Source organism: Panthera tigris, chromosome A3, assembly GCF_018350195.1.
Source record: "Panthera tigris isolate Pti1 chromosome A3, P.tigris_Pti1_mat1.1, whole genome shotgun sequence".
NCBI classification, from domain to species: Eukaryota; Metazoa; Chordata; class Mammalia; order Carnivora; family Felidae; genus Panthera; species Panthera tigris.
The window spans coordinates 44,758,715-44,786,369 of NC_056662.1; the positions used below are offsets into that span (position 1 = coordinate 44,758,715).

The 27,655-nt window shown below is 40.4% G+C and overlaps 1 protein-coding gene across 9 annotated transcripts in view; it reads left to right on the forward strand.

The window, feature by feature from the left end:
• Positions 1-27,655, forward strand: part of CFAP61 (cilia and flagella associated protein 61) — a 280,127-nt gene that overhangs the window by 76,601 nt on the left and 175,871 nt on the right. For all 9 annotated transcript variants that reach the window (XR_006215618.1, XR_006215619.1, XM_007096562.3 and 6 more), the window contains 5 exons: positions 6,389-6,480; positions 12,709-12,783; positions 17,299-17,477; positions 19,258-19,297; positions 21,909-22,048. Coding sequence is in view for 7 of the 9 variants with exons in the window: in XM_007096562.3 (XP_007096624.1) it covers positions 6,389-6,480; positions 12,709-12,783; positions 17,299-17,477; positions 19,258-19,297; positions 21,909-22,048 (526 nt within the window). In the remaining 2 variants the exon portion in view is untranslated. The remainder of the gene's footprint in view (positions 1-6,388; positions 6,481-12,708; positions 12,784-17,298; positions 17,478-19,257; positions 19,298-21,908; positions 22,049-27,655) is intronic.

Below are 27,655 nucleotides of genomic sequence, written 5' to 3' on the forward strand. Positions count from 1 at the left end.
GATGCTCGCATTCTGATCCCTGGAACCTGTAAATATTACTTTAGTTTTGGGGAAAAGGTATTTGTAGGTGTGATTAAGGATCTCTAGATAAGGAGTTTGTTTTAGAGTATCTCAGGGGCCTGACATCCCATCACGAGTGTCCTTTTGAGAGAAAGAGACAGGGGGAGATAATACAGACAGAGAGGAAGAGGCATTGTGACCATAGAGACAGAGATTGGAGTGATGTGGTCACATGGCAAGGGATGCTGACAGCCGCTATGAGCTGGAAGCGGCAGGAAGAGCTTCTTCCCAAATCTCTGGAGGGAGTGTGTCCCTGCTGGCACCTTGATTTCTGCCCACGGATACTGATTTTGGACTCTATCTTCCAGAATTGTGAGAGAATACATTTCTATCATTAAGCTACCAGGTGACTGTAATTTGTCACAGCAGCCCCAGGAAAGTAACATAATTACAAAGAAGATCACAGGATCAGAGGCAAATCAAGGAAGGAAAACTGTCAAGAAATAAGGAAGTCTTTGCTCTTCAGCAAAACTCCTAGAAAGAGTTGTCTACTCATTGTTTCCATTCTCTGTCTCTCTTTTTTTTTTAATGTTTTTATTTATTTTTGAGATATAGAGAGACAGAGCATGAGCAGGGGAGGGGCAGAGGGAGAGGGAGACACAGAATCTGAAGCAGGCTCCAGGCTCTGAGCTGTCAGCACAGAGCCTGATGTGGGGCTCAAACTCATGGACTGTGAGATCATGACCTGAGCTGAAGTCAGACGCTCAACCGACTGAGCCACCCAGGCTCCCCGTTTCCATTCTCTTTTACTGTCTCAAGGCTACTTCTTAGCCTTCGGGTCTCAGCTTAAATGTTTGGAAGGACTTCTCCAACCACTCAATCTAAAGCAGCACCTGGGGTCTCATTTTCTACATGTCATCTATCATAACTTAATGTTTTCTCATTCACTAACTAACTTGCTTTGGCAGTGCAAGTTAGTCTTGTTCATTGCTGAAACCCCTAGAATGTTAATGTCTAACAGATGGTAGGTGTGAAATATAAATTTTTAAATGAATGAATAAATAAATGAACACTGCGTGCTTTATTCATATGCCTTCTTTAGCAGCTTTCACACAGAGAGATAAGGGTGTGTGTGTGTATGTGTGTGTGTATGTGATCGCTTGTGAGCCTTGTAGAATATGAGGGCCTACATCTTATTCATTACTCTGAGAATCTCAAAGTGCTTGCAACTCGTCGAAGTTTAGTGGAATGATTTAACTTGAACCTCTAATCTTTCCCCTTCTTAAAATTAAATGATTTAAATTCATGTGGCAGGCTTTTTTGAAACCATTTGTAATATTATAATAATAAATAAAAATGGCTATTTTGTAACACATTGGACAAATATTTTGGACATTTAATAATTTAATTGGACATTTAAAAAATCTTGATTGCATTAGTAACACATGAAACTGTCCTTCTTTGAAAAATTAAAATAATGCAATTGAAGCTGAGTTCCCATTGAACCACCTCCAAGTCTGGTTCTTCCTTTCCTCCCCAGAAATAGCCATTATAAAAAATTTAGTGTGTGTTCACCCGGACCTCTTTTTTATACTTAAAAAAAAAAACATTTATTTATTTATTTTGAGAAAAAGAGAGCTTATGAGCAGGGGAGGGGTGCAGAGAGAGAGAGAGAGAGAGAGAGAGAGAATCCCAAACAAACTCTGTGCTGTCAGCGCAGAGTCCACTGCAGGGCTCTCTCCCACCATGAGATCATGATGTGAGCCAAAATCAAGAATCGGACACTTAACCGACTGAGCCACCCAGGGGCCCCACTCTCTTATACTTTTATATGAAGTCCATATATTGATAGAAGAAACACTACCCTTTTGTGGCAGTGGTTTTTTTTTTTTTTTATATAAATGGTGTCTTTGGGGTACGTGATATTTTGATATTTGCTTCTTCACTCTTTGAGATCTAATAATGTTGGTACACATAGGTATAAGACACTCCTTTTACCTTCGGGGTAGTATTCCATCCACTGCATGGAATGTGCCATATTTGTTCTTAGATGGACACTTAAATTGTTTCTGCTCTTTTGTTATTGCAAAGGGTGCTGCAGTGAACATCCCAGCGCATGTCTCCTTGGATCCCTTGCAAGTTTTCACAGGCTCTGTTTCTGGAGTTCTTCTTGCTGGGCTTGGAAGTACTCACATGGCCACCAAACATGGCCAAACCAGTGGTCTTTCTCCAGACCCTTTCACAGTTCTTCATACTCAGTGTCAGCCTTTTAAACCTTTGACAATCTGATAAGTGTGAAAGGAGAGATCATTGTTTTAATTTTATTTCTCTGAACAATATTGAGAATGAACACTTTTATGTGTTTATTGGTCATTTAAATTTCCTGGACATTCATTGCCTTTCCTAATGGGTTGTTTCTCCTTTCTGTAATTCAGTTATTCCATGAGGTGTGTTGCAAATATTTTCTCTATGTATCTACTTTGGGGGAAAGAGGAGAGAGCGAGCATGTGCATGTGTACATGCGAGCAAGGGAGGGGCAGAGGGAAAAGAAGAGAATCTTAAACAGCCTCCATGCCCAGTGCAGAGCCCAATGCATGGCTTGATTTCATAACTGTGAGATCATGATCTGAGCCAAAACCAAGAATTGAATGCTTAACTGACTGAGCCACTTAGGTACCGCTCCCTGTATCTACTTTTTAAAAAAACTTCTTTTTAGGGTACTTTTGACAGACCTTTTAGATTTTGATGTGGTCAAGTATATATGTTAACTAACTAGAATTAAAATAAAAACTTAAAGTAAAATAAAAATGCCTGGCATACACACAAAAATAAATAAATAAAAAGTAATTTGCTTTTCATGACTTCCACCCTTTTGCAGAAGGATTTTTAAGGAAGAATTTCTCCACCACTGAGATCACAGATTATTCTCCTATAACTCAAACATATTTTTAAAAAAATTAAGGGGGCACCTTGGTGGCTCAGTCGGTTGAGCATCTGACTTCAGCTCAGTCATGATCTCACAGTTCGTGAGTTTGAACCCCACTGCGCAGTCAGCATAGAGCCCACTTCAGATCCTCTGTCCCCTCTCCTTAGCCCCTCCCCCACTTTTGTGCATGCGCGCTCTCTCTCTCTCTCTCTCTCAAAATAATAATAATAATAATAATAAACCTATTAATGTATTGGAAGTGATTTTTATGTATAAAATGAAATAGGGGCTCAAATTAATTTTTTCCCATATGGTGAGCCAGTACTATTTATTATATAGTTTATTCTTTCTTCACCAATTTGAAATGCCACCTTTAACATATGTCAACATTTTATAATTGTCTGGCTCTTTTCTGAATTCCATTCAGTTCTGTTCCTACTTGAATAACACATTAACTATGGCTTTATAACATGTCTTAATATTCATTAGGAAATTTGGCCTACTTTTTGTTCTTATTTCTTAAAATTTTGTTGTTGACTATTTCTTAAAATGTCTTAAAAACTATTTCTCCATATTTATTCTTTATTTTTCATATTTACTCTGTTAGAATCCGTTTGTTTCATTTCACTAAAAAATTTTTCTTGGGAGTTTTGGTCTATATTTTAAAAAATGTTAAAAACCACCAGATTTTTTACTATTATTTATTCCTGCAGCCATCAAAATGTACTAGTTAGCTTTCCACGTGTACTATCACTATTGGGTAAAGAGCTGGGCAGATCCAGGTCTCGTGGGACCCAAAGTCTATACAATTTGAGAGCCCTCTTTGAGAAAACAAATGTAAAATTATGAATGCAATAGTAGATGCTGTGCCACGGGAGGGGCCTTTACTGGGAGAGGAGGCCTGAACCTCCAGCTTTATTAGCTCCATGGTAAACCCATCCCATTTTAGCAATCTCAAGAGCAGGAACATAGAAAATGGTGCCTCTACTCTCACTAGTTTGTAGTTTCTAAGCTGCATAGGTAGTGGAAGCAATAAAATAATGGTTAAATTTGCAGCCTCAGTGGTGGTGTTAGTTGAGTGTTATGTAATACGAGTGCCTTGACTTTTCCCTGGGATAGTACCTCACATTTGAGAATCTCAGGACACATAATCAACATTAACTAATTAAACCTCACAAAACTCTGGAGACACAAGAACGAGAGATATTGCCTCACCTCACCCAGTTCTGAAATGCAGCCGTGTCTGGGGACGGTGCGGCTACTGCTTGCTAATAAGTTGCAATACCCCACGACAGTTTAGCCAAGACAGTTAGCTGTTGTAGTTGGTAATTGTCTCATGAACATTAGACTATAAAACACTGAAGTCACTGGGATTATCAGCTCATAGCGAATCTAATCCATTCTTTAAGGTTTCTTACTTTTTGGTAATTTTGTCCTAATTATAAAAGAAATATAGGGGGGGCACCTGGGTGGCTCAGTTGGTTAAGCATCCGACTTCGGCTCAGGTCATGATCTCACAGTTTGTGAGTTCAAGCCCCGCATCGGGCTCTGTGCTGACAGCTCAGAGCCTGAAGCCTGCTTCAGATTCTGTGTCTCCCTTTCTGTCTGCCCCTCCCCTGCTTGTGCTCTGTCTCTGTCTCTCAAAAATAAATAAACGTTAAAAAAAATTTTTTTAAAGAAATATAGGCACAGCAAAGATCTGGTATGTTGTTTTTTAGGGGGGTAGTTCTTCAAATTTAAAACAAAATAGAAAAAAGCTGTCTTTTAAAAAATAAAGTAGAACTTAAGAATAGGGAGTTATTGATATATATGTTTTTTAATTCCAAAAGTTTGCTGCTGAACAAAACAGATCGAGGGTATAAGACGGAAGAGCATCTGCCTTTAGGTACTATATTGCTGGACAGGGGGATCAGGGAAACTTCTGGGTGCTGGGAATGCTTTAGGTATTTATTTAAGTGATTGTTACATGGGAGTAGGTATATGTAGACGTTCATGCATTTTTACCGTACGCACATTATATCTCAACTACAAAGTAAATTAACATAAAAAGCATGTGACTTGTCATCATGAGAATGCCGTATAGACTTTCTGAAAAGCTTTGCAGGGAGTAGCACATATTCAGGAGTTAGAGACTTGAGACATTCCCCATGGCATGTTTCTTCAGAAGAGGGATTCTAGGTCCTTTGCTCCTCTTTCCAGATTTTCTCTCCATGCCAAGAGAGCTACCCCTAATGCTGGGATATGATTCTCAGTCATCCTACCTTCAATATTATGTACCTCTTTATCTATATCCTTTACACTTCCCTGGGCATCTAATTTTTCTCTTAGAATTTCATTTTGTTTCACTCAGCTACATCTTTGCCAGAAGTAAGTAAAAGGTGTGCCATAATCTGGGGACTGGGGGTTGAGAGGTATCTACAGGGGCCATTGCCCTGACTGGCACTGGAAGAGCAGAGTGGGAGAGGAGGGAGCAGAGAGGAGAGGCTACCTCTGGCCCCACGAGGTCTGATGTGACCATTAGAAACAAGAAAACGGAGGGGCAGGCCCATGCTGGCAGCGTGGAGGGGCAGCCCTTGGGCACAACCTCCCAGGGCGTCTGTGAACAGCTGTCAGAGCTGAGAGTCTCCAGCGAAGCAGACACAGGGCAAACCAGAAAGGAGGAGGTGGGAGAACGGAGGGAGGAGGAGGGGGAAGAGAAGAAAGATCAACAAGAGAGTGGTTGAGAGAAAGGGGCAGAGAGACAGGAAGAGAAATTCAAAGGATGAGAAGGAAGATGGGCAGGAAGAAAGACAAGAATGCAGAAGGAGGAGGGAGGGAAAGGATGGGGATAAAAGCTCTGTAGACAAAATGGGAAAGTTTTTTTCCTACTGTAATTTTTAGTGAAGGTTAAATACACAAACACTACCCTGATTATTGACTTTCCAGAACAGTTAAAACAGTACTTTCTTCCTTAGAAAGTAGAGAAGTGAAAATAGTGGCCACTGTCCGACTGCATGCTATAATATTTTCAAACAAACAGAAAGCAGCCCTTATGCTAATTTTCAGCGCCCATGTTTCCAAATCATTTCAAAGCCTGCTGCCCAGAAAGTTGCTAATCGATTGTTTGTAAACTTGAAAGGGGGTTCCCATGAAAAGACCAGTGGTTCAGGAACCTCAAGGGTGAGGGGCCCCTGTGGGCAAGGCCAGGCCTACAAGGCCAGGCCTATCGCTGCCATCACTTTGCTCCCACAGCTCCTATAGGGGCAGGTATCATTTTATCTCCATCACATGCATAAGGGCACCGTGAGGTCAGAATTGGGGTGGGCTATGCTTCCCACCTCATGGTACTTCCCTCTGCACTACAGTTCTTCAGATGTGCTGCATTTTAGAAACACATTAATTACCATGCTGTCTTCAACGTCCTGTGACTGTGCAGATATTTATTGTCTATTTTCTGTCCTCATGCCACTCTTTCTGTCAAAGATGCTAAGCTCAGTAGTAGCAGCCACAGTTTCCTGAAAATAGCGGAGGAGCCACAGGAACAAGTCATTCCAGAGACCAAGGAAAGCATTCAGGTAATGGAGGTCATTCACCCACGCCTGGGGCCCCGGGGTGGGCCTAGGAGCTGTCTGTGTTGTGGGGTCAGGGGCGTTCTTGGTGCTAGGCTCATCATCAAGAAGTTGTGATCTGATGTGGAAAAGGTCTCACTATCACTAAGAGCAGGGAGACAGCAGGCAGGAGGAAATACTGGGTGCATGTTTATAACAGACAAATCAGAGCCTCACCGCTAGCTTCAAGAATACAGGTCAGAATGGAGTTTCATCCTTGCTCTTCCTCCCTTCTCACCCATTCCCTAACTTCAGGAGGCTGAGGCAGATGAAGCTGCTCATTTAAAGCCAGGTGGAAAATCCAGACATACTGAAGAGACTTATACACTGCCCACATAGTCAGATGAGGCCCTGTTTTCTTTCCTGGAAGCTATAGAGATGCCCAACACAGCTTCCTGGAGAGCCACTGGCTCCACTTGTCTTTGGCCTCAGCAGGAGCCCCACCACCACCTGCACCCTCCTGCTTCCAGGATGACCTGCACCCTACTGCTGCCAGAGTTCTGCATGTGCTGCTGCCACCCTAACCTAAAGAAGGAGTTAGACCCACACCAAAGGAGGCCAGTCAGCCACGTAATAGATTACATAGGAAATGGCGGACAAGCCAACAGATCCAGCCATTGGCTGGATTTATACTGGATTTTATATATATATATATATATATATATATATACACACACACACACACACACACACATATATATTATACATATAATTATTATATATTATATTTATTATAATTATAGTAATACAAAACAATATATTAATATCAATTAATATTAATTAATATATAATAATTGTATATTATAAATATACAATTATATTTATCATAATTATATATATTATATAATTATTATATATTTATATGTAATATATATTATATATTTATATATTACTGGATTATATTTATACTGGATTATACTACTGTGGTATAAATGGCCAAATTTATCGGGCCCTGGGTCCTCACATACTCCTGCAGGACCTCAGGGCATGTCTCTTGTGTCCTTAGGAATAAGGCCTCACCTAGTGGGTGGGACAGGAAAATGGTCTCCCTTTTAAACAGGCTAATGTTGCTGGCCTAGTCCTACATTGGCACTGTGTGTGGCCAGAATCCCAAGGCGTGTTTCCCTACACACTCCTTCAGCTTCTGGTCTGCCTGACTTCTCCGTCCAGCTGGGCCCAGAACCCCTCCTGAGCCCAGGATTGGGGGCAGGTGCTAAGCCATTGTTTCTGGACTTCAGCCTCCAACTCTCTTTTTTTTCCTCCTTTTCAGCCTTGGGTGAAACAGTATTCCCCCTTGCCCATCAACTTGTGCAAAGAAAATCTTGGGAACAGGAGGATGGAGGGAGGACTTTTATCTTAGCACTAGGCCACCTGGCTTGTCCTCCCAGATTTCCACATTGTCTCTGCAGAAAATGCATTCTTATGCCCCAGACCACAAAAGGACCCAACCTGTAGCTGGTTGGCTGTTATATTTCAAGTGCTGGTTTATTTTCTGAATGGAGGTTGGGCATGCACAATGGTCAGGCACTCTGCTATGTCTGAGTGTACTCAGTGGGGGAGATGAAAGCCCTAATTCACTATGTGGGAAGGAGGATGGGAAGCATCCCAGAGGAGGGGAATGAGGGACACCTGAACCTTTTTAAAGAAGGTTGTATGACATGGATTAAGTTGAGGGAAATGAAGCTGATGAATAGAATTAATAATAAAAAAAGAAAAAGAAACTTAGTACAAAGAACTTTTAATTTTGGCAAAAATGGAGTAACAGAGACCAGATTTATTCTCCTATCGAAACAACCAAAAAGTGGCCAAAATGTATGAAATAACAGTTCTTAAGACACTGCTTATCAGGTAACCAAAGAAAGTGATGGCCGAGAGATGGAAAATAATCCAGGTGAGCTCTCTGATTGCCCCAGCCTCCTGTCTTGGGAGAGTTTGAGGCCACGGCACAGGGCAGAAGAACCCAGTGGGAACCTGATGGACTCTCTGAGTTGAGGAGGCAGATCTGTAAATCCATGGAGACTAAAGCCACTAAGGTTTGCAGGACAGAGTACCAGAGAGGAGAGAGCTGCACAGAGACGTTAGACACCAGCAGAGGGTCACCCCTGTGTATTCAGTTGAGGACTGATCAGCACAGTCATGTAAGGAAATAGTGAAGGTCAGGCTGAGGATAGAACCTCCCCAAAGGAGTAGAGTTCACAGTGCCAGTGCTCATCCAAAGCTGGAGCTAGTGCCTGTTCCCATCAGCTAGACTGGAGAACCTTAGGACCCACAAGGCACTGGGAGAGTGCACAGAAGAGTCTTGCCTGCATCCGTAGTAGGGAATAATTAGTTCTAGACAGAGCACTGCTCCAGTCATGTCTAACCTATCTTTAGAGCAAGAACTGAAAGCATCAAACTGCTCCCAAGTGACTGAATCCCAGAGCAAAGTTCAAGAATAGGTGTAGGAGTACAAAGTTATCTAACACCCAACTAATCTAAGTGACTGTGTTTGGAATCCAACAAAAAATTAGCAGGCACTCAAAAAACTGGGAATATATGATGCGTAAGGTGGAGATAACTCATCCAATTGAAATTAACCCAGATCTGAAGCAGATGTTAGAATTAGTGGACAAGAACATTAAAGCAGTTATTCTAACTATCTAAGTTTCAAAGGTCATCAAGAGACATAGAAGATATAAAAAACACCCCAAATAAAACCTCTAGACATAAAAACTACAATTCATGAGATGAAAAATACACTGGATTAACCATAGATTAAACATCGCAGAAAAAAAGGTTACTAAACTTGAGATAGAAATGGGAATTAAAAAATAAAAAAGATCATTGTATCAGTAGGCTTTGGGTTAATAAGTAGCTAATATGTGTGCAATCAGAGTCCATAAAGAAGAAGAGAGAGCAGTTGGAACAGAAAAAAATATTTGAAGAAATGAGGACTAAACACATTCTAGATTCTATGAAAACAGTAAACCCATAGACACAAGCTCAGTAAACAGCAGGCACAAGAAATACTAAGACAACTAGACCAAAACTTATCATAATCAAATCATGGAAAACCAGTGAAAAAGAGAAAATCTTAAAAGCAAGCAGAATGCGGGGGTGGGGAGACAAGTTGGGAAAAGAGGAACCAAGATAATGATTACAGCAGATTTCTTATTGGAAACAGTGCAAGCAGGAAGACCATGCATTGCATCTTTAAAGAACTGGCAGAAAATAAACTTTCAACCTAGAATTATATGTCTATGAGTATCTTTCAAAAATAAAGATAAAATAAAGATTTTCATCTACACACAAAAAGTGGAAAAATTCATTAACAGCAGACGCATACTACAAGAAATGTTGAAGTCCTTCAGACAGAAGAAAAATGATACCAGATGGAACTCTGGATCTACACAGAGGAATGGCTAGCCCTGGAAATCATAACGGTAAATGTGTAAGATTTTGTTCTTCTTATTTGTATCTCTTTAAAAGATAATTGATTATTTAAATAAAATAAAAACAACACAGTGTGGAGCTTATATAGAAAATGTAAAAAATGAAATGTATGGCAAGACTAATACAAAGACCAAGAGGGGAGAAATGTAAATATATTATTTGAAGGCTTTTCTACCATACCTGAAGTGGTATAATATCACCTAAAGGTAGATGTGATAAACTAAAGATGTATACCATAAATTCGAAAAAAATATTGACGTTACAAATCAAAATCAGAGAGTTATACTTAATAAGCCTACTGAAGAGAGAAAGTGGAATCGTAAAAATATACAACTGGGGCACCTGGCTGACCCAGTTGGTAGTGCATGTGACTCTTGATTGCAGGGATGTGAGTTTGAGCCCCATGTTGGATGTAGAGATTACTTAAAAATAAAATTCTTAAAAAGATATATACAACTAATACAAGGAAGGCAAAAATATCGAAAAAGGACACCTAGTAAACAAATAGCAAGTTGGCAGACTTAAACCTAACCATATTGATAACTACATTAAATATAGTGTACATTGACTATCCCAAAGATCATAAAAGGCAGAAATAGATTAGATGAAAAAGGAAGACTCAGTTATATGCAGACTACAAAAATACAAACTACAAATACAAAGATACAATAGGTTGAATACAAAGATACAAATAGGTTTAAATTTAAAAGATACAAAAAGACACAGCATGCTAACACTAATTAAAAGACAGCAAGACAGCTAGTAGCTTTATTCACTTCAGACAAGGTGGATTTCAGAACAGGGAATATTACCAGAAATAACAAAGGTCAAAAAGACATAATAATCCTAAATATTTATGCATCTAATAGAATTTCAGAACACATGAAGCAAAAATTGATGGAACTGCAAATGCAAATGAGTAAATGACCATATTTGAAGATTTCAGTATCCTTCCCTTAGTAATTGATGGAACAAGTAGAAAATCAAGAAGAATATAGATCCTAAGAACACCATCAACAAATTTGACCTAATTGACACTTAAGAACACTCTACCCCCAAAACAGCAGAATACACATTCTTCTCATGTGCACGTGGAACATTTACCAAGATAGACTGTATTTTGGGCCACAAAATAAATCTCAATAAATGTAAAAGGATTTAAGTCATCTAAAGTATGTTTTCTGACAACAGAAGACATTACAAGAAGGCAAAACTCCAGATTAATAGCTCTAATGAACATCAGTGGAAAAATCCTAATAAAAATTTTAGTGATTTGAATCAATATATAAAAAGATAGTATATCATGACCAAGTAGACTTTATTCTGGGAATGCAAAGTTGGTTTCACAGAAAAAATCAGTCTATGTAACTCACCCTATAAACAAGCTAAAAAAGATAACCTATATGGTTCTCTCAAAAATACAGGGAAGCCGTTTGAAAATTCGACTTTGAAACTCTCAGAAAATGAGGAATCAGAAAGAATTTCAATTCCCTAGACTTTATTTTTGAAAAACCTGTATGCTAACATCACACTTAATGGTAGAAGACTGAATTTTTTTACACCATGGCCAGGAACAATGGTCTGCTCCCACCACTTCTATTCAAAATTATACTGGAAGCTCAAGCCAGTGTAAAAAGACAGCAAATAAAAGGCATCCAGATTGGAAAAGGAGAATTAAAACTGTTCTTTATTTGCCAATAACATAATCATCTAGAATCTACAACACAGCTACTAGAACTAGTAAATAATTTAGCAAGTTGCATTTAAAATTAATATTCAAAGTTCAATTTTATTTCTATATAATAGTAATTGACAATCAGAAATGGAAATAAATACCATTTACAACAGTACAAATATACAAAATACTAAGAGATAAATCTGACAAGAGATGTTCAAGACCCGTACACCAAAAACTACAAAACATTTCTGAGAGAAATAGGACCTAAATAAATGGAGAGATGCCCCACGTTCCTGGTTTTGAAGACTTGATGTTGTCAAGATGTCAACTCTTCCCAAATTGACCAATGCATTCCCAGTCAAAATTTCAGAAATTTTACAGAAATTGAAAAATTGATAAATGGAAAGGACCTAGAATAGCCAGAACAACTTTGGAGAAGAACAGTTGTTGGATGAATACCACAGATTTCAAGATTTACTGCATAGTTCTTGTAGTTAAGCCAGTGTGATGATGATGCCAAGGACAACAAGTAGATTAATGGGACAGAATAGAAGATCCAGAAATAGACTCAGCCTATAATCTGTAGTGACCAAAAGCAGATCATTGTTTGCCTATGGTTGGCCAAATAGCACAGGGTGGGTGGGAGGGGCGTCTAGAAACACGGAAGCTTTTGGGAGTGCTGTACATATTCATTGTTTTTATTGTGGTGATATTTTTATGGATGCATATATAGGTTACAACTTTTCAAAAGTTATTGTCAATAAAGCATTTGAAAAAAACAGTGTAGCTTTCAAGGTACACAGAAGAATAAGAATAACGAAGTAATAACTACCATCTACAGGGAATTCGGAGGAGCCAGCACTGAGCTGGCACCTATCTCCTTGTTCTTATTTTATCCTCATAACAACCCTGTGAGGTAGGCACTGCTCTTAGCCCCTTTTTACGGATGAGGCCTCAGAGGTTCCATGACTTTCCCAAGCTAGTAAGCCATGGATCCAGGATCTGAACCGAGGCAGCTGGTCCCAGAGCTTGGGTGCTGAACCACTGCAGGTGTTGATTAAATGTCTTGCCTTTGTCACCTGCAGGGGGAAGTCATAGAAGAAGCCCCAGCTGAGGAGATGTCATCAACAGTCCGAAGCGGAAATGCTAGTGAACTGGAGGTAGGGCTTGCCCAGGGCCTTGCGCGCCTGCTGCTTGGCTCCCCACAAGGTTCGCTGCTCTGTGCTGAGTGTTGGTGTGCCCGTTCCTCCTCCAGGCCTCCCTGCGTCTCTCTACCAGTTCATATCTGCCACCTTCTTTAACACCTGCTCCACAAAGCCTTCCTCAATGAGGCCTTCCTCCACGGTGATGAATCCTTTATATCCCATGTACAGCTTAGTCCTAGAAACTATACTCTCTATATTAATTATTGGCAACGATTTCAGTAAATACAGTTTTTCCTCTTCTTCCCATTGTCCAGCAAGAAAGCATTTTGGAGGGGCAACACATTTGTAAGAGTTTTCTCTAACTATGTGTGTCACCTGCCCACAAACATGCTCATCCACACACCTGTATGTATTTTGTATTGTTGATATATGTATATGTGTATATATATGTATATGTATATATACATATGTGTGTATATATGTATATATACATGTATGTATATATGTGTGTATATATACGTATACACATACACGTATATATACACATATATATATATACACATATACATATATATACACGTATATATACACACACATATATATATACACACACATGTGTATGTGTGTATATATATATATATGGTTCCAGGTTCCAGGAACTGCTCCCGCCTGTTACTGATTCAGGCCAAAGGGTGGTAGCATCTTCCACCAGCTGCCATCCCTGGGACACTTCCTCATCCTTTGTTGGTTTCCCTTCACCCTGCCCACACCTTCACCCATTGTCCTTTGTTAAACCTCCTGTGTCTGCTCCATTGGAGTGAGCCCTCTGTTTCCTAGTAGAAACCTAAGGATTCACATAGTTTGGCAGGGCTCTGTGGACCCTACTCAGGATTTTGAATTTTTCCTAAGGAGCAAAGGAAGGCTTTGAAAGTTTTAAGTGGGAGAGTGCCATAAAATCAGACACGCTTCATTTTCCAGTGCGGAGCATAGTTGTGAGCTTTCAGTGGATTCCCTGGCATGTCTTATGGACTCATGAGTCAACCTGAGAAGTCTGGAGAGCCCTTGAAGAGGGGACAGGAAGTTGAGTCATCTCCATGGAGGTTCTGGGACACATTAACACTAAGACAGGGGAATTCTGAGAGACCGCCAGCTTTTGATACCCCTTTCTCCTCCAGATTCTGAGCAATTAGGAAGTCTACACAGAAGACAGCTGGGGATTAAAGTACCATTTTATAATGGCTAAAGCTGAACTGGAGAACAAAGCTTGGACCTGTAACAAGTGGATTTCCTATTTCCCCCTCCTGAATTCAGTGTACACAGCCAGCTGGAGGCAGACTTCACCCTTGGATCAGGGTCTGCCCTCCTGGGCAAGTGTGGAAGACTGGAGAAAGCAGGTCAGGAGCAGGATGTACTGTTAGGAAGAGAGCGCACCAGGCAGGCACAGGTCCATTTTCTGAATCTCACTTTAGCGTATGCCATGGGATCCCACCCGTATCCTTCCAGCTCTGCTCATTCCTCAGCACCCAAGGATGAGGACTTCAGGTACCTGGTCATTCTCCAGTGCTGTGCCTGCAGGCAGGTCAGAATCCTTGGGGAGCAGCCATCAGACAATGACTGAAGGCAGTTGGAGAATCAGCACCCCAGTTTCTTTGCCTTTTAGGTGGGACAGCTCTGAGGTGTGTTCTCCCGAGTCTCCCAGGGATCTCAGTGGGATGGAGTGGGACACTCTGTATTGGTGTCTTTCCCTTCCTTGCCTCACTTCCCTACTCCTCTTGCAAAATTTCCTGACATCACTCCCCAAATAAACTTAGCTCAGAGTTTGCTTCTGGGGAAACCCACACCAGAGCACTGACTCCTTGGGCCCCAGGGAGGAAAGAGTGAGGCATACAATAGGGGGTGAGGCATGCTCTATTTCCAAGAGGGCAGCTATTCCTGCAGGGATCCAAACAAGCATGTGCAGGAGGGGACAGGATGGTCCCACTGCGTTAGACATACTGGAACCTCAGAAGGCATCTGGGTCAACAAGGTAGATTGATGTCTCATGTTTATCTCCTCTCCCTTCTGGAAAAAGACACGGAAATGACTGTAAAGCAATAAGAAGACTGCAAATCCACAAAGACAACAAGAGTAGGAGAGGAGATATTGGAAGGTGAGCCCTTTCAAAATGTTTACAATAAGAAAATCGATGGAGGAGTTTACACTGGCTTAGCACAGCAGAGAAAGAAGAAAGTCCAGCACCACTGTGAGGGGAGGGACTAGCAGAAAGCAAGTCCCTTCTCCTCCTGTGTCCACAAAAGTCCCAGGGCCTGGGCCTTCTGGAAGGCAGAGCGAGGACCAGACTGAAACAAGGGGTCTGACAGTCTCCTATGCAGTGTTGGGGACGCTAAAGTCCTTGCAGACAGCACTTGGCTCATCAACCGTATTCAAGTGAAGCAGCTAGATGACTGTTCTCTGGACAGATGAAACAGAAACAGCTCCCAATTTAGGTTCAGCCCACACCGTGTGAGACTGTGTAATGGGGAAAGACAAAATACATGAGTAAGTGGAACTCTTCATCAAATGGAGAAACCCTTGCCCTCTCCTCCCACCATCTTCTCCAAATACTGGAAGCCAGGTCTTTGTATTAGTTCTTTTTTTTTTTATCACTATTGTAACAAATTACCACAAACTTAGTGTCTTAAAACAACATAAATTTATTATTTTACAGTTCTGGAGGTCAGAAACCCCAAACTGGTCTTCTGTGCTAAGATCCAGGTTCAGGCAGGACTCTGTTCCTTCTGGAGGCTCTAGGAAAGAAACCATTCCCATGCCTTTTCCAGCTTCTGGAAGCCATTTGCATTCCTTGGCACGTGGCGCCTTCCTCCATCTTCAGAGCTGGTAGTGTAGCATCTTTCAGTCTCTGACTCTGACTCTCCGGCCTCTATTTTATGAGGACCCTTCTGATTATATTGGGCCTACCCAGATAATCCAAGAATCTCCTTGCTCAAAATCCTTCACTCAGTGACCTCTGCACAGTCTCTTTTGCCCTGTAGAGTAACATTCTCAGGCTCTGGGGGTTGGGCCATGCACATTTTGGGGAGCCACTCTTCTGCCTATCACAGTTTCTCATGCAAGAGATTGGAGAACTTAATTCCTCCCCAAACCTGACAGCCCCAAGGAAAAGGCCTCCAGGTAATGTTCCTGGAGGTGGCTACCCCATAAAATGCCAGGTCTGTGTCTGATCACCCCATGAAGTGCCCCAGTTAGCCAATGGCTGTTGAGTTTTGCTACCTACATAGCACTGTTTATTTTATGGAGCTAGAAATGTGCTCCAGTGATAAAAAGGCATGACCATGAACAAAGAAGGGATTGAAAAGACCAGAACTTAGGAAACAAGAGCTGGAAAACAAAAAGGCAGGTAGGGCAGCAGACAGATAGAACAAGGCTCAATCAAGGTGGCAGGTAGGGGGGTGGGGGAGAAGAAATGAAGTTATAGATTATTTCAAATGCCTGGTTGTTTAGAAAATAATACTGACAAACACTTAGCAAATCTGATAAAGTGTGTGAAAAAAATAGAAAACTAAGTGAATTAAAGCAAAGTACACAAATAACAAGTCCTGTTATACATCTTTGCTCAAAAGCAACCATGATATCTACATAATCATAACAATGTAAGTACTTACTGATTGAGCCCTGAATTGTGCTCTAATTATATTGAGACACAAGGAGATAGGATATGGGGAAGAGGGTAGCGCAAGGTTACATCTACCTACCACATCAGTGTCCAGTAGGGAGTTTCAAAAACTGAGGAATTAAGAAAGTGCATTTAACACACATTCAGAAACATGGGGGTAAATGCCAAAGAAATGAGAAAGTTGAAAGGGCTACCCAATGGGAAGAGCAATGGGAAGGACAGGGGACTCCTGATTTTCATTATAGGTTTTTAGTGCTGATATTATGTTAATGTTTAATGTATTGCTTTGATTTAAAAGAACTCCAAGAAGGCTCTCAGAATGAATCATTTTCCTCTAACTGAACTATAACATCTTCTTGGGTGCCCCTAAAACAAGGCTGGAAGGTCCAATGCTAACTTTCTGGGTGGGTCCCAGCAAGGGGCTGGGCTCCACCTCATCATGAAACCACCCAAAGAGTCCGCAGATCCAAAGTTCTTGTAGCACAAAATCACAGTGAAAACACTTTGGTGGACAGAGGTATTTTGCTTGTGGAATTAATATATATATATTACTACCACACTCTAACTTCTAGCCAGTGTTGTAGTTAAAATACAGATCCTATATGAAAGACCAATGGAAACCATTCGTTTTCTGATCTTCATATGAGGACTTCTTTCAATCCCTTTATAAATCTTGAACATCTCGTTGAGAACATCTCCTTAAAACTATGCCTGGCTCAGGATGATTCGATTCAGGTGAGATTGTCACATTTGTCCTAGGGAGATGGTATAATGTAGAGATGATGTAACCACTAGCCCATTAAATTGCAGAAAATGAATAGAATTCCTATTTGGTTCCTCCTGTCTCCTTGCTCTAGGACACAGAAAAATTCAGTCAGCAGTCCAGTGTCGGTGACACAGATTACTGCATCAGCAGTTTGAGCTTGGGATCCCTTTCGCTGCCTGAGGAGAGCAGTTCCTTCCGCCCCATCTACAAGGGAGCCTCAGACGCTTTTTGTATTCAGCTCTTTTGTATTGAGGAGAAGTATGAAGCAAGGTAAGTACCAATCCCAGGTTGTCTATTATGGTAAGACTTCTTACAGCATTGGTGGCCTCACGTTTTACTCTTGTGGAGCCCATCATGTCCAAATCTGGCCTCACATTCTAATTTCCTGGGGATTTTTTTGTTTGTTTTTTGTTTGTTTTTTTAAGCACAGGTTTCTGGGCCCTATTTCTAGAGATTTCTGTCCCTAAAATTTGGGTAAGGGCTACAGAACTGGGCCAAATCTACAGCGCAGATTTTGGCTCACCTGTGTAAGAGGAAAATCTTCACTTATGAAACTGTATGCTACCCTCCATTCTCTAATGTTTGCATTTTGAAGGGGGCTTTAGATTTAGGTTGCTGCTTGTCTGGAGTCTTTTGGTTGCACATAACAGAAAATCCAACCCAAACTGGATTTGAAAAAAATGGGATAATTGCCTTATATAACAAAGGATAAGTCCAGTGGTAGGATTCATTTTTCAATGTGGCTTGATCCCAGATAACCCTGTCACATATGAAGTTTCTCTCTCTACCTCCTAACTCGTTCTCTGCTGCTGGTCCCCATTCTCAGAGGACTGTCCCTACCTGGGGCCAAAAGAATGGACAGTGGGCTCAGGCTATGTGCCCAAAGCTAGTGAGGAGGACATTTTGGTTTGAGCCTGGCTTCCTAGCGACAGCCCCATCGGGCCTGATCGGACTGTGTGCTCATTCAAGCTGATGGATGGGGCCAGGCCAGGATATGATGGTAGCTTACTCCCTGGCCTCATGCTCCCCACCCCAAATTTGGGGCTGGAGCCTTACCCAAATGTAATCTGAGAGGGGGGTTAGTAAACAACAATCCAGGGCAGCTGCTAGGAGGGGGAGGCATTGTGGCAGACAAAGTCGGGGTACCCACCAGACCACTCAGCCACCCGACTTCCTGTCCCCATGTGTTCAGTGCTCGCTGCCACCTGTAGTCTGGAAGTGGACCTCTGTCCTTGGTGCTAGATTCCACATCTTCTTTAGAATCCCCACCTACTCCACCATTTTATCCACAGAACAATCTTGAAGAGGAAAGGATTGGCCCATTCTTATAGACTGGAAAGTTCTGGAGTATCCTTTAGATGACCAAGAGTGTTGCTGGACATTTCCTTTTTAGAAGATGTATTGAAACACATTCCCAGTCTCCCAGCCTCACTTAGAACCATGTTTTACTTGTACTTTTTTTCCTCTTAAGTTTTCGATTTATTTGGAAATCTTGGGAGTTGAAAGGGGAAATCTTTTTTTTTTTTTATATTGAAGACATCTAAAAAGCCTATAAACCCTTCTAGAGTTGTGTATATTTATTTTTCCCTGTGCATTCAGATATGAGTGTGCTTAAATGAGGCTTTTGAATTTTCAAACAAATTCAGTGACCCATTATGGTTTGCCTGTGACTATAGCTCTGCAGCTGGTCAGAAAATCTTTTACATGTAAAAGAGAGAAAGATCAGAGTTGCTTGTAATATACCCACGTCTCCCCCACAGCTCTAACAAAAAGGAAGGGAGGGATTACAGTCACAGAATGACTATGTTGCTTTTTGCATGCGCAGATTATTAGTTACTATAATAATGTCTTTAGTTCTAGAAAAAGACTTTGTTACTGACATCTGAAGCTTATGACTTTCTGCAGCTGATTAATGTTCAGTCAGACCCAAGTTCTAACTGGTGGTTGCCTATCACTGCCTGACAGGAAGAGAACCATAAATCTCCTTAAATATACACTGATGCTGCACCTGCTTGCAGGTCAGTGACCGTGCTTACTGTTTTGTTTATAGGTCACTGGACTTTATGAATTTTGTCTTCAGTCTTTTCCCTGTAAGTACATACTGAATTTTGAGTAATATAATTGGTTCTGTAAGCTAGAAAAGTTATAAAAAAAAATGAAATGCCATATACACTGTCCAAACATTTACACTGCTATGAATGTTGAGGTTTGAACTGCTTCTGTGTTCTGAAAATAAGGTTGAATGACATATCATGAACTCTTAAAAATAGAAAATATTGTCATTGCTGTTTTAATAGTTTCAAGGTACATTTTTTTTAGAGATAGAATCAAATCATTAATAGAATGCAGGTAGTACATTACAATGTCAAAAATTACACTAATGTGGATTGGACTGCTGTATCACTTTATAGCTTACATTGGTTCAAAGAATTCTGAAACCATTACGTTGCTTTTCTGAGAGTAGGTAAGCAGGAACTTGTGGTTGATTTCCTGGTTGGCATTGCCTGACACAGTGCCTGACACATAGGAGGCGCTCAACCCACTACAACACATTTGGTGAATGAGTGCCAGGTAAACAGGCCAGTGCAAACAAGACACTCTACTCCTGTCCTCTTCCTCCATTTTTGTTTCATTGTTTTCAAGGGATGGAGATTCTGATCAACCTCTTATCACTTTATTGGAGGGAAGAAAGTGGTGATGGAAGACAATTGAGGAACAAATTGGATTTTTATAAAGACTTTTTCTGTGGCCCACCTATCAGTTAAGTCAAGTCAATAACTAGACTTCTTCAGTTGGCTAATTACAAGGAAAACATCTATTGTTTTATTTTTCCTTGATACCCTTTCCACTGAGGCAAGAAACCAATATGATTTAATGAGGTTTCCTGAAACTTATGTAATCATAGATTGTATTTCCTCATTTTGTTAATATAATGCAGCCTTGCAATAATGTTCTGCATCATAATTTTTTTCGGATTAATTTTAAGGTATTTTGAAGCTCATAAAGCAATATAGATACCCTAAGGTAAGATTTTACAAAGCCAGTTTCCCTTAGGGATGCCTCAAAGTAATTTCCCTAAATTTAAATTCACTCCTGTTTTGAAATCCCTGTGAAGGCAGATCTTCAGCATTACAAAAGCAATGCCACCTTTAGAAAGTCAAAAGACACCTTTACTGTTTAATTTTACTTCATTTCAGGGAATGAGGAGAGAGGAACAAAATACCTTTATTATTCACCCTTAAATCCTTCAAATCTAAGTCAAAGCAATTCATTACAGTGTCCTCCTCCCAGAGGAAGCCCACTGGGACTAGGTACCCATTTCTTATTTTCAGCTTGAGTATTTTAACAACTTGACTTTCAAGTTCCCCAAAAGGAACTGCGTTATTTTGCTAGAAAGAAGGAAGATAAGGTCAAACAACAATTCACTCCTTCGGTTTGCACAAATGTCCCCAGGGTTTTGGATTAACACAAGTAATGCCTTCACAGGGTTCAGGAGGAGGGGAGATCCCAGAGGGACAAATTAGCTCTGGGAAGAGCAGGCTGCTCCTGCAGGCACCTGGCAGAGGGTCAATCAGGATGTATGGAACATAGATAGTGTAGGACAGCAATGTCCGAGAGAACACAGATTCGAGCCACATAATGAATTCTAAATATCCTAGCAGCCACATTTAAAAGAAAAGTAAAAAAGACACAGGTGAAATCAATTTTAATAATATACTTTAACTGAATATGTCCAAATTTAATCATTTAAACATGTAATCAGTATGAAACATTATTAATGAGATCTGTTACATTTTTTTCCCAGTGTTTGAAATCCAATATGTATTTTACACCTGTAGCACTCTATATTTTCATCAGAAATACTTGATTTGCCTTTAGATTTCATAAAACTTAGAGTTGAATACATAGATTCCTATACCCAAGTTGTTCCAACATACATAAAACTTCTCCAGTAACTGAATTGAGTATCAGTTTCAAATTTAAATGTAAATTAACTTAAATGAAATAAAATAAAAAATTCAGCTCCCCAGTCACACTAGCCACATTCCAAATGCTTAGTGGCCAGACACAGCTGCTGGTTACCATATTGGGCAGCGCAGATCTCAGAGGTCAGCGGTAGGTGTCAGGACATGTGGACCCTCCTATGCCTGCTAACTAAACCCACTTCTCAGGTGAAACATGTCTTCCTTAGATCTGTTCACCTCAATGGGATCATGTCATGATAAAATACAGACATCCATTAATGTGTAACCACAGGATTTTAGAGAAGAAAAGCCTGGAGTACCACCACCCTCTTATCTCAGAGGAGGGGACCACAGCTGGTGCAGTGTCACTTAGTAAGCATAGGGCCTTTGCTATCACACAGTGATTTACTTCTGGATGCAAGTGAATTTGCAAACACAAATGACCTTACTTTAAAAACCTACTTCCATCAAAGACCTATAATGAATGGGTCCCATTGCTCACAATATTCATTTGTTTAGGTTGGCCAGACTCTCAGAGATTTTTCTCTGTGTTCTTACAGTTCCTCATCTTCTTGAACTTATGATTACTTTCCAAATTATAGGAAAGTTGAACTTGAATACTCTGTCCTTTATACATTTTGCTCCTTTTTTTCTGTAGTGTTTTGCAGCAGGAATTTGTTCAGTGATAAATGGGTTCTAATTCTCTTCCTGTGTGCCTGGTTGCCAATCATGTTAGGACAAGAACTTCTGCATCATCTCTCTGCCGCACCTCACCCCTGAGTTTGTCCTCATCCAGAACTTCGTGAAGATTGTCCCCTTCAACAACTGCACCCTAGAGCAGGATCTCTATGTCTTCCATCGGGCTGGATTGCTCAAGTAGGTGGACATATGTTTGGCCAAAAGACAATCTATGAAATTAAGAAAAGAGAATGGAGCAAGGAGCTTGCTACCATTTTAACTTGTCTCACTAGTGGTGGGCTTGATCAGTGATTTTAACCAATACATTTAGGGAAAAAGTTATATTGAGAAGTTACTTGTCCAGGCAGATATTAAAACATAATATAACTCCACAACAATGAAAACAATGCCAGTAGAACAGTGTAACACAAGAAGGGAGTTCCAGTATACTCCCAATATAGAATACTCCCAATATAGAAACTCCCAATATAGAAAGAATGAAGTGTGTGTGTATAAAGGTGTGTATAAATGTACATATATGATATATGATAAAATTTGTGTCATAACACCAGGAAAAGGAAGAATGATTGTAAATGGTGGGACAAAATAAAGATAGAAGCATTTCTCATATTCTGCAGTAAAAGAGATTCCCAGATGATTGAAGAGTTAAATGTGAATATTGAAAATAAAAAAATTAGAAAATGTGTAAGTGTTCTCTGCCAGATTCTGAGAATACAATGGCGAAAGACATACAGATGTATTTCCTCTCCTTTCAAAGCTTATAAACGTTCATACAGAAATGTAAAGCTGTAGCTGTGAAGGGCATACCAGCAGCAATGGGCATGTGGTACTATGAACAGGTATCACCGGGACATTCAGCCCAGGCAGGGAGAACCTTCCTCAGGAAGAACACTGAGTGATAGACAAGGAGTGTCAGTGAAGATTGATCTTCAGTAAAGACACAGTGAAGACCAATTGTGTCTCAGGATGGGGAAGGTCTTTTTAGAGCATGGAAAAGAATATTAAGATTTTTTTCTTTTACTATCTAAAGTTTCTGAAACACCCTAATTTAAGTAAAATGCAACTGAGTAACAGAGAGATATTTTAACAAATATGGCAGACAGAAGATTGGTATGTTTACTATATAAAGAGCTTTAATAAATCAGTAAAAGACCATCTGATACCAAAGTAAAAAAACTGAGAAAAAAAAAAAGGCCAACTATTTGCATATGAAAAAACAAACAAACAAAAATCAATAGATATTTTAAAATCTTCAAACTTATCATTCATGGGGGAAAAGAAACTAAAACAAGAATGAGACATTGTTTTTGATCAGTTGGCAAGATGTGAAATAGAGAAATGTTCAGTTCTAATGAGACCTATGTAGCAATAGTCTGAATGTAATTGACATGAAATTTCAAAGGGCAATTGGCCAGAATGCTACAGTAGTTCATATCCTTCAATCCTTTAATTCCACTCCTAGAAATATATCCTAAAAACTGGTTGCAGAGGTGCAAATAGAAATTTATGTATAAGGATTAAAGATACTGGAAATACTCTAAATGTCTGATAGTAAGAGAATGACTAAATACTTTATGATAACTATGTGAAAGAATTATAACTTGTTTGCAATTCATTAAATAATGATTGGAAAGGGGCACCTGGGTGGCTCAGTTGGTTGAGCATCTGATTCTTGATTTCAGCTCAGGTCATGATCCCAGGGTAGTAGGATTGAGCCCTGCATCAGGTTCTGCACCGAGTGTGGAGCCTACTTACAATTCTCTCTCTCCTGGCACCTGGGTGGCTCAGTTGGTTAAGCATCTGACTGCTGCTCAGGTCATGATCTCACGGTTTGTGGGTTTGAGCTCTGCATCAGGCTCTCTGCTGTCAGCGCAGAGCCCGCTTCAGATCCAGATCCTCTCTGTCTACCTCTCTCTCTGCCCCTCCCCTGTTCTCTCTCAAAAATAATAAATAAACATTTAAAAAAATGTTTTAAAAAAGATTCTCTCTCTCCCTCTGCCCCTCTCCCCTATTCACACACACACTCTCTCTCTTCCTCTGTCTTTGAAAAAAAAAAAAAAAAAGATTGGAAAATGCTCAGAATGTAATGCTAGGCTCATACCAATATATAAAACAGCATTTAAATATGACCTAAACCTCTAAAGAAAGAAAAAAACATATGAATAAAATAAAGTAAAAGGAGACATGCAGATGTGATGGGGGCTGTGCCACACAGACCCTTCTTGTTCAGGACTAAAGAACTCATTTTCTGACTGTGGAATGTGTGAGTACCACCAGCTGGAAGCTGGGTCTCCCTTGAAAGAGATTACCCTGGACTGAAGAGAAGGGCTTTGCCTAAAGTCTGCCCCTCCCAAGGCAGTCTGCATCCAACGACTAGTCTTGTGTGTGGGGAGGGGAGGAGAAGCAATTTAAAAGGCCAGCAGCTCTCTACCTCAAGGAGAGGCAACTCTAAAGGGTCTTCCCAGGGCCAGAACTCCCCATGGGATCAGCTGGGTGTTTGTTGTGACCCTATTGCTTGCAGCTTAACTTCTCCCTCTGCCCTGTCCTGCTTCTGTCACTGCTCATGGGGGTGGAGGGTCCCAAGAGCTCACCCTAACAAACGCCAGCAGGTAGAGCTCTGTGTGAGGCTGCCTCCCAGGGAACCTGGCCTACAACTCTAGAGGTGGTCAGTGTTTGCCCTGGGTGGTAGGAAGAGCATCAGAGATGATTTTTAATTCCCTTCTTTACATTGCCTAAAATTTGGAATTCTTCTACACCCAGCTTGAGTAGTGGCTAGACTTCATTTGCTGGCAAGTAGTAAAAACCCATCTAATTGGCTTAAGTAACTGGAGAATCTATTACTACGCAGAGTGAAGTGAAGAATCGTGGGGATGCTGGTTTCATACAGGGTTTAGTCTGTATTAATCTGTCTCTTTCAGGTTGACCTTTCTCAGACCATTGCTTCCCCTGTGGTTACAGGACGGGTGAGGTAGTTTTCGACCTTATATCACTTTAAGTCCAATGGGAAGAGTGGTAGTTATGCTTTTTTTCGAAAGCCCTATCACAGAAATCTATTTGCATCTCATTGGCTCAGATTGTGTCCTGTGCAGACCCATCACTGGGCCAGAGGCTGCTAGTTGGCATTACTTAGGGATGTTCTGGAAGCTCAAGGGTTGGAGGGGTGCATTGTCAGACACAAATCTGGGGGCATCACTGAAGAAAAGGGCAGTTGAGCTGTTCCCCACAGCTGTGTTTCAGGACAGGACCATCTCAATCAATAGAAAGTAAATGGTATATGTGTGATAGGAATAATATCAATACCTTGCATTTTCTATAATTTACCTTTCTCAAGCTGTCTTATACATGTAGTCTTATTCTTACAAGATATTACAGAGTTCATCAAACTGCATTTAAAATGGGTGCATTTTACAGAATGTAAGTGAGACCTCAGTAAAGTTGCTGCAGAATCTGTGATAAAGGGCATGGTGGAGTAGCTTCAGAGAGCTTTCTCTGTAATTGATATATTAACCTTTTAAGTGAAACTTTGAGAAACATCCTAAATGATCACTGTATTTGGGGGCTGGCTACATGAATTTTGGCATATTCATTCAGCACATTACTATGCAGATTTTGAGGAAATAGAAACAGATTTCTATATCCTATATGGAATGATGTCTGGGATGGTGAGAAAAGTGTGGAGTCAAACACTAATAGTAGTAGTAATAAAATGTTGTATAGTTGGGATCACACAGTATGCAGCCTTTGCAGATTGGCCTTTTTCACTAGTGATACACATTTTAAAGTTCCTCCGTGGCTTGATAGTTCATTTCTTTTTAGTGCTGAATAATATTCCATTGTCTGGGTGTACCATAGTTTATCCATGTACTTACTGAAGTACATCTTGATTACTCTTAAGTTTGGGAAGTTATGAATAAAGCTGCTATAAATATTCGTGTGCAGGTTTTTGTGTGGATGTACGTTTTCAGCTCATTCGAGTAAATGCCAAGGAGCACAAGTTTGGGTTGTATGGTAAGAGTGTTTAGTTTTGTAAGAAACTACCAAACTGTCTTCCAAAGTGGCTATACCATTCCACATTCCCACCAGCAATGAATGAGAGTTCCTGCCGCTCCACATCCTCGCTAGCATTTGGTGTTGTCAGTGTTTTGAATTTTCACCATTCGAACTGGTGTGTAGTGGTGCCTTGTTCTGATTTGTAATTCCATAATGGTGGATGGTGTGGAGCGCCTTTTCATATGCTATTTGCCATCTGTATATCTACTTTGGTGACCTTTCTGTTCAGATCTTTTGCCCATTTTTAATTGCCTTGTTTGATTTTTTTTGAAAATCATGGGCACGCGTTACTTCTATAATAGAAAAGCTAGTTATTTTTGCATATACTGAGATTTAAGATTTTTATTATGATTCAAATGGAATTTTTATTAAAATATACTTTACACTCATTGCATTCTTAAGTAGAGTGTGTTGGTGGCATTTTCTTATGACTTGGGATTCTCTTTATAAATAAATATATACTGGAGATGGAGAGCAACCAGATGACACGGGATCAGGAATGGGTCATGGGTCTGGCTGGAGTAGTGGCCTCGTTCTCAGTGGCTTCATATTCTTTTTCTCTCACACTCTCTCTTTTTACTATGAACATATTTTGCTTTTATTAAAAGTTAAATCTCATTGTTTTAAATAATGAGACTTTCAACGCCTGTCTGGAAATTAGTCATGGTTTGTAGCAGGGCCCTCGTTTCCCCTCGTACACTCTACTCATTTGCAGTGTCAGCTTCATTTTTTTTTATCACCCACATATAATGTTGGGGAAAATCACGTACATCTGGGTTCCTCTCTGAAAAATTAAAGGCTCGCATGCCAAGTAGTATTTGCTGCCCTAGAAAATCATCTTTTGCCACTGTTCCCATCTCAGCCCTCATCAGGAACCTTCCTCTGTTCTTCTGTGAAGAACAACCACTCTACACTGCTTCTCAGCTTGTCTGCACATGTAGCCCCTTTTTGCTGTTCCTCTTGTTCCCATACCCCCTTCCATGAAGAACCTGTTCTTGCTTGTGCAGGGAAAGACACCCCTCAAAACCCACATGTTTGTTACCACCAGGGGATGTCCCTTTTGTGAACATGGCAGCAGGCCAATGTTTTCTAGAAAAAACTCAGATTACTTATTTAATTTTAACTTTAATTCCAGTTAATTAACATACGGTGTCATGTTATTTTCAGGTATACAATATAGTGATTCAACACTTCCATACATCACCCAGTGCTCATCACAACAGGTGCACTCCTTCATCCCCATCACCTACTTAACCCATCCCCCCATCCACTTCCTCTCTGGTAGCCATCAGTTTGTTCTCTGTAGTTAAGAATCTGTTTCTTGGTTTCTTTCTCTCTCTTTTCCCTTTGCATGTTCATTTTGTTTGTTAAATTCCACATGAGTGAAATTATATGGTATTTGTCTTTCTCTGGCTGACTTATTTCAGTTAGCATAATACTCACTAGTTCTGTCCATATCATTGCAAATGGCAAGATTTCATTCTTTTTTATGACTGAATAATATTCCATTGCATCTTCCTTGTCCATTCATCAATCGGTGGACACTTGGGGTGCTTCCATAGTTTGGCTATTGTAAGTAATGTTGCAATAAATACAGGGGTGCACCTATCCTTTCAAATTAGTGTTTTTGTGTTCTTTGCACAAAGATGATGATGCAATTCCTGGATCATAGAGTAGTGCTATTTTAAAATTTTGGAGAAACCTCCACACTGTTTTCCATCACGGCTGCACCAG